Source organism: Pyrus communis, chromosome 8 (assembly GCF_041283825.1).
Source record: "Pyrus communis isolate YQ-2024b chromosome 8, ASM4128382v1, whole genome shotgun sequence".
In the NCBI taxonomy this organism is placed as follows: domain Eukaryota; kingdom Viridiplantae; phylum Streptophyta; class Magnoliopsida; order Rosales; family Rosaceae; genus Pyrus; species Pyrus communis.
This window is the reverse complement of record NC_142572.1, coordinates 1,574,127-1,585,854: the sequence shown is the minus strand read 5'-3', so window position 1 is coordinate 1,585,854 and position 11,728 is coordinate 1,574,127. Positions and strand designations below refer to the sequence as shown.

The window sequence follows — 11,728 nt, the reverse complement described above, 5'->3', positions numbered from 1 at the left end:
CTGAAAATAATCATTCAATTGGAAGACCGTTTAGCCATTCATATGATTAATGTCACATCTCGGCCCGAGGCGGATCACTTCCCGGCCCGCTCCACCACCGTAGTACGATATTGTCCTCTTTGGGCTTACCATTCCCTCACGGTTTTGTTTTTGGGAACTCACGAGCAACTTCCCAGTGGGTCACCCATCATGGGATTGCTCTAGCCCCCTTCTCGCTTAACTTCGGAGTTCCTACGGAACCTGAAGCCAATGAGCTCCCAAAATGCCTCGTGCTAGGTAGGGATGAGAATATACATTTAAGGATCACTCCCTTGGGCGATGTGGGATGTTACAATTAAAATAAATGGATAGTGCATCATAAGGATGTTACTTGTTACCAAAATTGTTAATTGATTTAACACGTATAAATGACTAAACAATTTTTAAATTGAATGATTTTTTGCAAATATGATTTTTAAATCGTGATAAAAAGAAGAACAGTTCAAACGGTAAAAATTCATTAATAATAAGTGGGAGACAAGTAAATATCTCATGGAAAAAAAAAACCTATACACGACCATTGTGATCATCCCCCACTTGCTCTTTTTCAATAGAATGTATTTTGTATTATTTTATTGGTGTGTCATTATTTAGATTCTATAATTCAAGAAAATTGTGGTTGCCTACCATTTTATTTATATCAAACGGTAGGTGGTCGTTTAATTTTTTATGTTGAACTCTTTTCATCCATTGTTGAATTAAGATCGACTAAAATTGCCTATAATTTGCTTGTATCATAGAGTCTAAGAGAACGAGATTTTATTTTATTGACAAAATATTTAATAAAAAATGTTGTGGGGCTCATTCACCCAATGGGGCCAGGATGTTAACATTGATTTCCTGCATCAGTACTTTTGCTTCGTTGGATGTTGGAAGTAGGGGTGAACATTGGGTGGGTTGGAAGTAAGGATGTGCCTTGGGGGTTGGTCGGGTTAGACCTTAATCTGTTGGCCAACCCTAAGCTCGGGTTGGAGTTGTTCAAACCCATTGTTACCCAGGAACATTGGCAACCCAATTCACTCAAATCATTCTTTGGCAGGTTAGGTTGGGCCGGTTTTATAAATTGGGCTTAATTGATGTTATTCTTATTCCTAATGTAAGTATGACAAACAAATAATCAATCCTTATGTCAAATTAGACCCAAATCATATGAATCACCACATGTTGCTATTACATAAATTTCACTATTCAAATCACGAATTGGTATATAAATGCATGTAAAAGATACTAAATTTTATGTATAGATGTACATAATATACATTACATTTTAAAGAATTATTGTCCTTCAGTGAGTTAATTTTGGTTGACATAATAAGACTTCGACTCAACATAACCCATTTATTAAACAGACAGTTAAATTTTGCTAAAAAGTCAAAATGATCCATAAGATTAGCATAATTCCTCACTTTGATCATGAGATTTGAAATTGATAGAAGTGGTCATTGAATTTGTCTACCGTCATCATTTTGATCATTTCGTGAAAAATTTCCATTAAATAAAGATAAAATGACAAAGATACCCATAATTTTTGTCAAATCTTGACCTTTTTTTTAAAAGGAAAACTAATGAAAAGAGTTTGAAAACTAAGAGTTTTAACGATAATGACAAAATAAAGGGTAAAATGAATAGTATCATGTTTGACTTTTTAGTGTAAAGATGTGGTTTTTCATAAAAATGAACAGTACCGCGGGCTTTTCGTTAAAACTCTTTTTTTTTTATAATCAAATTGAGGTTATTTTGGTCATTTTGATCCTTATTTAATAGATTTTTTTCACAGAATGATTATAATAATTGATGGTAAATAAACTCAATGATCACATCTATCGATTTCAAATCTCAAATATTAAAATGAAGAGTTATCTCAATTCAAGTTTTAAAAAAAATTTGCCCAAAAATAAAAAATTTTAATGTGTAAAATCCAACCAATATGGTAGACCCACTAAAACCTAGTTGGAGAGAAACCTGCGAAGTAGCCACCTAAGCTTAAAGTATCAGCTCGCTCTCTCTCTCTGTGGAAAAAGGAAAACAAGCCCAACCCATCATATCTGATCACTGGATTGTTTGTGTTGTGAATCAGCATGGCAAGCAGCAACAATGGAAGCGGAGGAGAAGAAGATCAGCCGCTGGAGAAATTGGCGGAGCTTAGCAAAACCCTAAAAGAAGGGGAGAGGCTTCTGGCGCCAACCCGACGACCCGACGGTACGCTCCGTAAACCCATCCGCATTCGGGCTGGATATTTTCCCCAAGACGAAGTCGCCATTTACCAATCCAAAGGTGCTTTGGTATGATATCATTCTCCCTCTTTAAACCCTTATTCCTTTTGCCCACAAAACTCTAAGTTGCAATGTTTGGCTGCTTAGTAGAAATCATAGACAAGGTGAAAAGTTTGAATCTTTTGATAAACCAGTGTTTTATTTCGTTTCGGTTTGATTATTTGTGGAAGTTGGGAATGTTACAAGTTAGTTGTTTGAATTTAGTGAAGTTGGGTTTTGAATGGAAGTTCAGGGTGGGGTTTTCATTTTTGTAATGCAGTGGAAAAAGGAGATGGCCTCAGCGGCTGGACCTCCGGGTTATGATGTTACTTCCGTTGATACAGCGAAACCCAAGACTAAGTCTGTAAAGAGGAACGAAAGAAAAAAGGAGAAGCGGATACAGGTATGTCTGTTATTGAGCTGCTATTGCATAAAACTTATTTACTGCTCTTCGGTTTGTTTTGTTTGTTGATCATTGTACTTTGTTGCTAAATCGATTTTGTAGAGTAGGTTTTAGCGAATTTCCTTTGTTCGATTTTCTGGTGCAAAGTTCAAAAATCTACTCATGAGGAGGGGTTTGATATCATAGTTTTGCTGTCAAGCTTTGCCCAAAAGCCAGAACTTTTTTTGTAACTTGGGAGCTATTTTGAATTACAAACAAAAGCAAAGACAACAGTTTATTCTCTTCACATTTCTTAGCTATCTACCCTTTAATGAGTTTGCCAACATTGGAAGAACTGATACAAGTTTGGCAATGATAAAAACCAAGGCTAAGCATCTGAAGTGTAATGCCTTATGGATGAACGGATGCTCTCTTAGACTAGTCTTACAAGTAGCACATCGTCGGAAACGAGACACTTCCTAAGAGGACATTGTCCACTGTTCGAACACGATTAAAGGATAATTGATTTATAGGGTTGAATTCTTTTATACGGCTTTGTCAAGGTGTCTGTGCTCTTCTCCTGGGAATGCAATTTGGTGCACCTACTACCTCCCCCGTGTGCCATTTTCTGTCATTTGAGAAAGATCTTAAAGTTGGATCTGGTTCTTGATTGGTGTTTGTATAAATGTGCAAAGGAGATTCACCGGCTCTGCAATTTCTTTTCATTTGATGCTTGTGGGGCTAAACTTTGTTCCTTCTCTCTTGTGAAACCAACGTGAATAGGTAAACAATTATGAATTGCGTTCTTCTTTCTTCTGCCAAGCTATTCTTAATAGCTCTGTGAAGGATGCACAAGGAAGGCCATGCATGTTAACATCCTATATTGAAGTTTTGAAATGATGGAGTTTTTTCTATTTCTTGAATTGGACACTTGGGGGACTTTGTGGTACTTTTACTCCAACGATTAGGAAAGTCTTTTACTTATATTTTCAATAGATTTTTCCCACTATGTATTTTTCTTCCTTTTATTTTGTTTCTGTTTTTATTTTGTTCAAAAGATTTATGGTTGTAGGTTATGCTTCTTCCTTTTAACTGCAATCGATGTGATTTTTTGAGGAGTGCTTCTATTTGTATTACTAATGATTTTTAATGAGGGTTTCATTGCATCAGTATATGAACATTAACTACCTAGGTTATTGATGCAAGCTTTAGGGAAGTAAGGGTTACAGTGGTGCTGGCCATCTGAGAGGAGTTTAGAATTTGTAGCATATGTGGGGTGTGAATAAAACAGGATTAGAGGCAAATAGGGTGCTGATATTGTTTAAACTGGTTGTAGGATTTATTAAGTGGCAGTGAAGTCAGCTTTTTAGGGGTTTTAGAGCTAACGATGAGAGCGAGAGATCCCCTTGGTTTGTTCTTGTGTATCATAATGGATTTGACTGCTAGGATTCTCTTCCACTTTTACTACTGGACCTGGATTTTCATGCCTTCAGGCTTAACTGCTCAGCACAAAGAGGCCCAGAACAGACAAGATTGTGACAGAATATACAAAGCAGTGTTCTAATAAATAGTTATAAATGGATTCAGTTCCTCATGAGGACATCTAGGTTGAGATGACAACAGCAGTCCACTGTAAACCATGTTATGATCTATAAACCTTCCCAAGCTTTCAAGACCAGCTTTGCCATCACCATATTCAATCTATGTCCATAGGAGCTGTTTCGGTGCTTACATCATTGTTTAATTGAATGCTAAAAGTGAATTCACGCAGTTGTTTTCCAAATGCTAAATTAAATAGCTACAAGCATAAAACTATAGCTGCCACCATTGTGGAAGTTATGGTTACAACCAAGGTGCCAACGTCTCTAGGAACAACCCCACGGCACATGGCAAACACATTAGGGACAGAGACTGAAATCTACACATCCCATGTCACTGTATTTCCTTTGATTGACTCTTTATGAATAATGTTCCTAAAAACATAATTGGCATCCTGTAAAATTCTACATTTCATGTAGGTATCTATTAATCCACTAACCAAGAACTCATTAGTATCTAGCCCACAACCCAAACATTTGTCTTCCATTAACTAGAGACTGAAATGGGTAGCATGAGCTGAAAGGAAAGTCACTTGATCCTGTAATACTGAGTGACCCAGTGATCGTGAAACAAATTGAATTGAAATAATTTTCATAAACTTGAAATGTTGAGGCGTAAAAGTTTTGAAAATTTGATCAGGTGACTGCGTGATTGATTGCTCCCATTCTAGATCCACTTGTGCTGCTCAAAGTTAAATGTTATACATTGCCATCTCACATTCTCAACTTATTGACATTACGATATCGCCTTCCAAGGCAGAAATTATGATGTAACGATGTTGTACAGGAGCAAAAATAATAGGTATTAATCCCTTTTTCATCATTGTGTTGATGTTGAGGTTTATCCATGTGTTGGAATAGCTTATTTATGAAGTAATAGATGTGTTTATTCTTGTTTGCTAACAAGGCAGAAGATATACAAAGCCCAAATATGGGGATTCTTGATTTTAGACATAGCTTTGCTTTTAAGTTGAGCAAGAGATTTTCAATATAGCAATGGTTTTAATTTTCTGAACTCAGGCATTGCTGTCATTACTGTTATGTGAAATTACAATTTTTTGGAACCGATGTTTATCTGTAATTTGAAATTCCAGTTTATTTTTGCAAAGTTACTAGTTTCATTCAAGCTGCTTGATTCCCTTCCTTTATCTGTGTTCTGCAGGCTGCTCTTGAAAGGGAGAAAACCTCGGAAAGTGGGGAAACTAAGGAAGAAGTTGAAAATTTAGGTCATGTATCAGAATATGTCGAGTCATTGGCATCTCAGATGAACGAGCTAGGTGTTTCTTCTAGTCCTTCTTTAGTTACCCCTCCCTCTGATTCAACAGAGGATTCGAATCCAGCGGGTCCAGCTCAAGACATAGATAAAAGAATTCGAGCTCTTAAAAAGAAGGTATAGTTTATTAACTCATCGGCCTTGCCTTTAAATGATATAGACCATGATTTGAAAACATATGCAGTACGTTTTCTCTTATCGTATGGTTCACCGTTGCAGATTCGACTTGCAGAAGCTCAACAGCAGAAAACTAATCAGCAAGATATCAAGTCAGAACAGTTGGAGAAGTTGACGAAACTGGAAGGTTGGCGTAAGGAGCTAAAGCTTTTGGAGGATAAAAAGAACGCTGAGGCAGCCGCACTGTGAACAAGGGTTTGTGTTAGAACCAATAGACCACGTTTCGTTTTCAGTTTATGTTTTTCACTCATGAAGACATGAATGCTGATTTTAGAAAGAGGTTCATCTCTTCATACACATTATTTGGAATGAACCTACTGCTCCAAATCGAAGCCCTGCACGTGTACAATGTGTGTTCGCTCCCTTGCATTGATCAACCTCTAGGCAATAGTCATTACCCTTATTTAGTAAAAACACTAGAAATTTATGCTTGCTCGTTGTTGCGGGATTGAAAATTATATGAAAGATTATGCAACTTCATTCTCTTCATAAGCAAAGTTTGAGTCAAGAACTAGGGTTTACAAATGCTAAAGCAAGCAGCAGGCCTTGGCAAGTGATGCTCAACATGCCTTGGCAGGTAATGCTTGACATTAGGCCTTCGAAGCTGTTGATAAAACTAGGAACATAACGACATTTTCATCAAGTGTTTGACTAAATGCTTTAATGAAAAAATTGAAAAATTCCCCACAAGGGTAAATCTCTGGATTCGCCATTGTATAAAACCATCAAATTAAAATCCTAAGGTCTTCTACAGTGGTTCAAGTGAGTGTGATACTTATATATCTAATTAGGCTACTTGAGTTTAAATTACACTAGTGAGTTTAATAACTATGAGAGTAGCTGTTGGAAGAAGATGGACCATTGATCTTCAGCAGCTCATAAAATCTAGGTAGTCCATTTAAATTCAAAAAGTGACCCGCTGACTTTTAAAAAAAGTGAGTTGATTGTTCATTAGAAATATAACACCAAAATAGCGGAACCGAGCTTATTTATATTATAACTATCATACTCATGAGTTTAATATATTGCTATCACACTTACTATTTCCGAACTAATGTAGAAGGCCTAGAATCACTCCAAGTTACGTAGGGCTTCCTCCTCCAAAAACGTAAGCCTAAAAGCAGAGGGCTCCCCTTTTTGAGGGCCAAAACCTTCAAGGAACATTTTTTTTAACAAACAATGATATTGACGCTAAGAGGATGTGAGAGTGAGCTAAAGCTCACAATGGGCTAGCAATAATGTGATTCAAATTCACCCTTAACGAGAATCGAACCTAAGACCTTTCACCAGTGAAGAAGAATACTACTAGACCGTAATACTAATTGACAACCTTCAAGGAACATTATTTCGGGAGAAATGCCAAGGAGACTCAAAACTGAGACTCTTCATGTACCCTACCATCTCATGTTTTTAACACAATGTCTAAAGCTAGCACAAGAATTAACGTTAAACTATAGCGTGGTAAAGTCAAAGGAGAGTCGTACTCTGAGAGGGCTCTTATTTCTGATCACTTGTAATAACTAGGAAACCGTAATTTGGGATTTTGCAGAAATGGCAATATTTCTTATAAATGCTAAGTGGTCTACTGCAAAACCAGAGCATGCAGCAGCAGGTCAAAACATATGGATTAAAATTTAAAAGTGCACAGGTTACAGACTACGGCCACAAACCAAAACAAACTCAAAATTGGCCCGAGGTTCTACAAGTGCCATTGTATTCCTTAGTAGTACAAACACATAATAATTCCACATAAATCGTCACATTAGTGTTGTATTCAAATGCCTATGGATCTCATATCAGCATTTACGAGGATTCGACACCTGAATCGTCTGGTCCTGGAGCATATTGTTCAAAATCACCGGGGCTCCATCTGCAAATCAAGTGAAGTCGGAAGCTAGCCATCTTGGTTCCCAGCAAACGCTGCATACAAATAGGTACATTAGGTCACACGTATTATTATCATTACTAATTTGCATAAAAACTTGATGGGACTGGAAAGGGACAAAAAAACAACATTTCATGGACATGAAATACAAACTAAATAAAAATACGAGCATGAAACGAACCAGTATCCTAGCTGACTCAGGTGACAAGGGCTTTCCTTCATCACAGACAAGGAAGTCTGAAACAAGCTCTATGACACCTGCAAGTATGAATAGTAGAATCAAACGGTTTACGTTGTCTTCTCTTACATGCACACAGACTAGCAAACCAAAAAAGAAAATAGATACCTTTGTTTAATCGAACAGGCATCCCTTGTTTTCTAAGGAAGGGCACCATCTCATGACTGAATTGCTCCAAGGGACCCTCCTTGAGCTCCACCTAATACATTTGAAAGAAAATTCATGAGTTAATGGTAGGATAGTTGAAAGCTAACAACTAAACCAAAAAATATAACCCCAGAAGATATGTCTAGTGTTTCAACTAAAAACTCATGATATGCAGATGGCGCTTTACCGCAGTGGCGGAAAGCAATCATGGCTATGCACCCTAGTATGGGCTTGATCCCCACCGATCCCCCTCACCCCTAACAACTAACAATTTAACCCACTACCGCTATCGTTTGTCAAAAAAAAAAAAAAGGAACAACTATTAACCTCACTAACAACACATAAAAAAAAATCTCAAGAACCTTTTCTGTCGAAATGCTTCCTGTCCTTGCAAAGTCATATTCCTCATATTCATTGAATAACCTGGAAAAAGAATGAGGATTTTGAAAACGTAAAAAATAAAACAAGTATAATGTACTTGGAAGAAAGGATATTTTCAAACTTTGAAATTTAAAAAGGAAATGAGCACAATTTTGGATACAACTCTCAAGGTACCCTACAAGATTAGAACAATTAATTATATGTGGCAAAATAATGTAAGCATCAAAGCTCTGCACCAGAAAGATTCAATTAACCATTCTTCTAGGTGGCCTTGGTTTTATACACTTGAATATATTAACTACCAACAAACTTATGTTTCTTCCTTCAAACTGTGTTATATTCTTTTTATTTCAACTATTTTTCCAGGGTTCCGGTGCGTTAATAGAGTATTTGTAATGCCGATAAAGATGGATGTGTTTTGTAATCCGTAAAATCACAGCAGGCATCAATCTCACAGAATTGACCATCATAGACTCACATATTTTGAAGTTCTATGAACTGAGTTATAAAGCTTCATATCGGCCATCTTCTATACAAGTAGATAATCCAAAATTCCACACATTTCCCGAGCTTGTAAACATGAGAAAATGTGAACTTTTACCTTTCAACCTCTTCCTTGGGCAAATTGGTAAAACATAGACCAGCATCTCCATGTAGAACCTAATAAAAATAAACAAAAGGTGTAAGACAGTTTCAACTAAAAAAAGACAGTAGAAATCTTGGGTGCATAAAAGGAGTACCTTAGAGATTTTGTGGAGGCCCATTCTAATCTCATCGGATTCAGACCGACCTAAGGCAATTTGCATGACTTTGTTTGAGCCAAGGAAAAACCTAAAAACAACAATGAAATCCCTTATGATACACATGCTCAAATTGTAGAATCCATGACTAAGAAACTTATCTTTCCACAAAATAATTACATATTTGGGGCACAGTTAGTTTACTCCAATACAGGATTTACCTCTCAAAGCTCATCTTTTATAGGTTAAGATCAATTCCCGGGCAACAACTCGCTTTTAATTGTGATTAGTTGTCCACAGGAAAGTGATATTAAATCGTTTCAAGGCTTTAAATTTTGATTTTGAAAAGGCAGGCTGGGTTTTGTAAAAGATGCTTTCTCACGCCTTTAAAAAGTTTCCATCCCCAAAGCCACAAGAAGCATCAAATTTTTTTGGCCCACATTTTAATTTTCTTTGAAAGTTGAGAGATGAGAAAAAGATTTTGAAAGTCTTGCATCGTTCAAGATTACGGAATACCCCACACATGGAAAAAATACAACTAATTTCTTCCTAGGCCAACCAATCAAAACACAATAAAAAGTTGCATTTCTCTTCTCAATTTTTATCTGTAAAGTCTCTCCTCTCTTATAGCTTAAATTGCAAAACAAACTATAGATACCGATGCTTTTCTCTAACTTTCACGGCATACATACTGAGTTACCAGTTACCACTAAAACAAATGGAGCATCTTGAAAATGAACTTGCCTGCTGTTTGATTTGAGCTGCTCTCTGAACTCCTTGAATTTATGATTCCGCATATTCTCAAAAGAGAACACATAAGCAGAACTGTAATCTTCCGCTGCCTGCCGAATCGTATTTACTATTGTTTCTTTATGTTCCCTTCCCTTCTTCTTTGTCTTGGATAATGTAACTGCAACCATAAACTCAATAAATCACAAAACGGACGATAACATTATTCATACAATTCTCCAATCCATAAGACCAACGCTCAACGCTAGCGATATGTACAAGAAAAAAAATAAAAAAAACTTCCTTCATATGCATCTAATTTCAAAAATATGAACTTCATTTTCTACACATTTAAATTTCTGTTAGCATCTCACAACAAACATTTAACAAAGGAAAATAATATGAAACAAAATTCAAACCATATAATTTTAGTTTCCAATTTGAAACACACAAACATAATATTCAAGAAAATATAAACAAAATTCAACAATTCAAACCCACAATAAATTATACGTATAACAATAGAAAGCAATCTCTTAACTCATGAAAAACAACCTGTTTTACAGAGATTTCACCTGAAAGTTCAGAACATATATATACATATATATATATATATATATATATGTTAAAATTTAAATAAAAAGAACGGAATTTCTTGGTTTTCTGCAAGTTTTCTCGGCAACCAAACAGAAAGGAGAGAGACGGCAGACCTTGTCGATCGCGCTTAGACTTAGGCATGGTGAAGGATAGGAAGCGGGCGGCTTCTGGTTAGCTCTCTGCCCTTTGCTCTCAGCGACAGCAGAAATCCCAACGAGCAGCTAAAGAGGTTCGTCGTTCTTTGTTCTAGGGTTTTAAGTTGCCAGTTGATGGCGGGTCGGTTAGGCCCGGTTTGGATGGGTCAATGGGTCATGTCTCTTTTTTTGTGTCCCACGGTTATATTTTTCCAAACTCCAAAACAGCCCATGTTTAGAAAATTACCAAACTAAAAAAAATTCATTTAGTAGAATAGGTCGGTGGATCGAATTTTATTCCGATACGATCCGAATTTGTTATAAATAACAGGACCTACGTATTGAGACTTCTAATCTAATATTACTCGACTTAAAAAAAAAAAAAAAAAAACCTCTCTTCCTCTCTTCCATCCCACGTTTCACACACACTTTGTGTGTGTAGGTAGGGATGAAAGAGAGGGAGAGAGAGATTTTTTTTTTTTTTTTTTTAGGATAAATTACACTTTCATACCTCATGTTTAGGGTATATTTCAATTCTTTACAATATTATCAAAACATTTCAATTTCAGACCTTAAGTATTATTTTATTTCAAAATAATACATCCATTACATTTTTCATCCATTGATTCGTTAAGTGCTGACGTGGCACACCACATGGCAAAAATAATAATTTTTTAATTAGAAATTATCTGCTACTAATTCATATGCATCATGAGGAACCATATCCCACTGTTAAGCCGATTCCCACAGGAGATAAAAAGTTTAATTAGAGCTCTGCATGGTCCTCAAAATCATTCCCGTGGTACATTATAGAAGAAAATTACTAAAATGAAATCAAAATATAAAATATAGAACTTAAATCCTATGAAAAAGTTCTTCTAGAGCACATTTATGTAAGGGTAATGGGAATAAAAAAAAAGAATTAAATTCCGATTACAGATTACTCCAGTGTTTACTAAATACTGGGGAATCAATAGTGTATTGGACCCCATCCAAAACAAGGAATGCAATTCCTGAAATTGGAGGAGTAGAATTCCTGTATAGATGAGATATTTGAATTCCAAGAGGGTGAGGGAATTAGGAATGCATTTTTTCTTCCTATTATGCCCTCATTCACATTATGCATAACTCCATGCATATGTCGAAGAGAAGAAAC

At 36.1% G+C, this 11,728-nt stretch overlaps 2 protein-coding genes across 2 annotated transcripts; one reads left to right on the top strand and one right to left on the bottom strand.

Moving 5' to 3' along the window:
• Window positions 1–2,001: 2,001 nt before the first annotated feature.
• Window positions 2,002–6,218, top strand: LOC137718397 (partner of Y14 and mago). The gene is made up of 4 exons (XM_068457935.2): window positions 2,002–2,321; window positions 2,572–2,694; window positions 5,434–5,661; window positions 5,764–6,218. The coding sequence occupies exons 1-4, from the start codon at window positions 2,118–2,120 to the stop codon at window positions 5,908–5,910; spliced, it is 702 nt and encodes a 233-aa protein (XP_068314036.1). The 5' UTR covers window positions 2,002–2,117; the 3' UTR covers window positions 5,911–6,218.
• Window positions 6,219–7,331: 1,113 nt separating this feature from the next.
• Window positions 7,332–10,712, bottom strand: LOC137717828 (uncharacterized). Its single transcript, XM_068457311.2, has 8 exons — window positions 10,552–10,712; window positions 9,857–10,022; window positions 9,113–9,203; window positions 8,974–9,032; window positions 8,354–8,414; window positions 7,953–8,043; window positions 7,788–7,864; window positions 7,332–7,641 (listed from the first exon to the last, which is right to left on the bottom strand). The coding sequence occupies exons 1-8, from the start codon at window positions 10,577–10,579 to the stop codon at window positions 7,525–7,527; spliced, it is 690 nt and encodes a 229-aa protein (XP_068313412.1). The 5' UTR covers window positions 10,580–10,712; the 3' UTR covers window positions 7,332–7,524.
• Window positions 10,713–11,728: the final 1,016 nt, after the last annotated feature.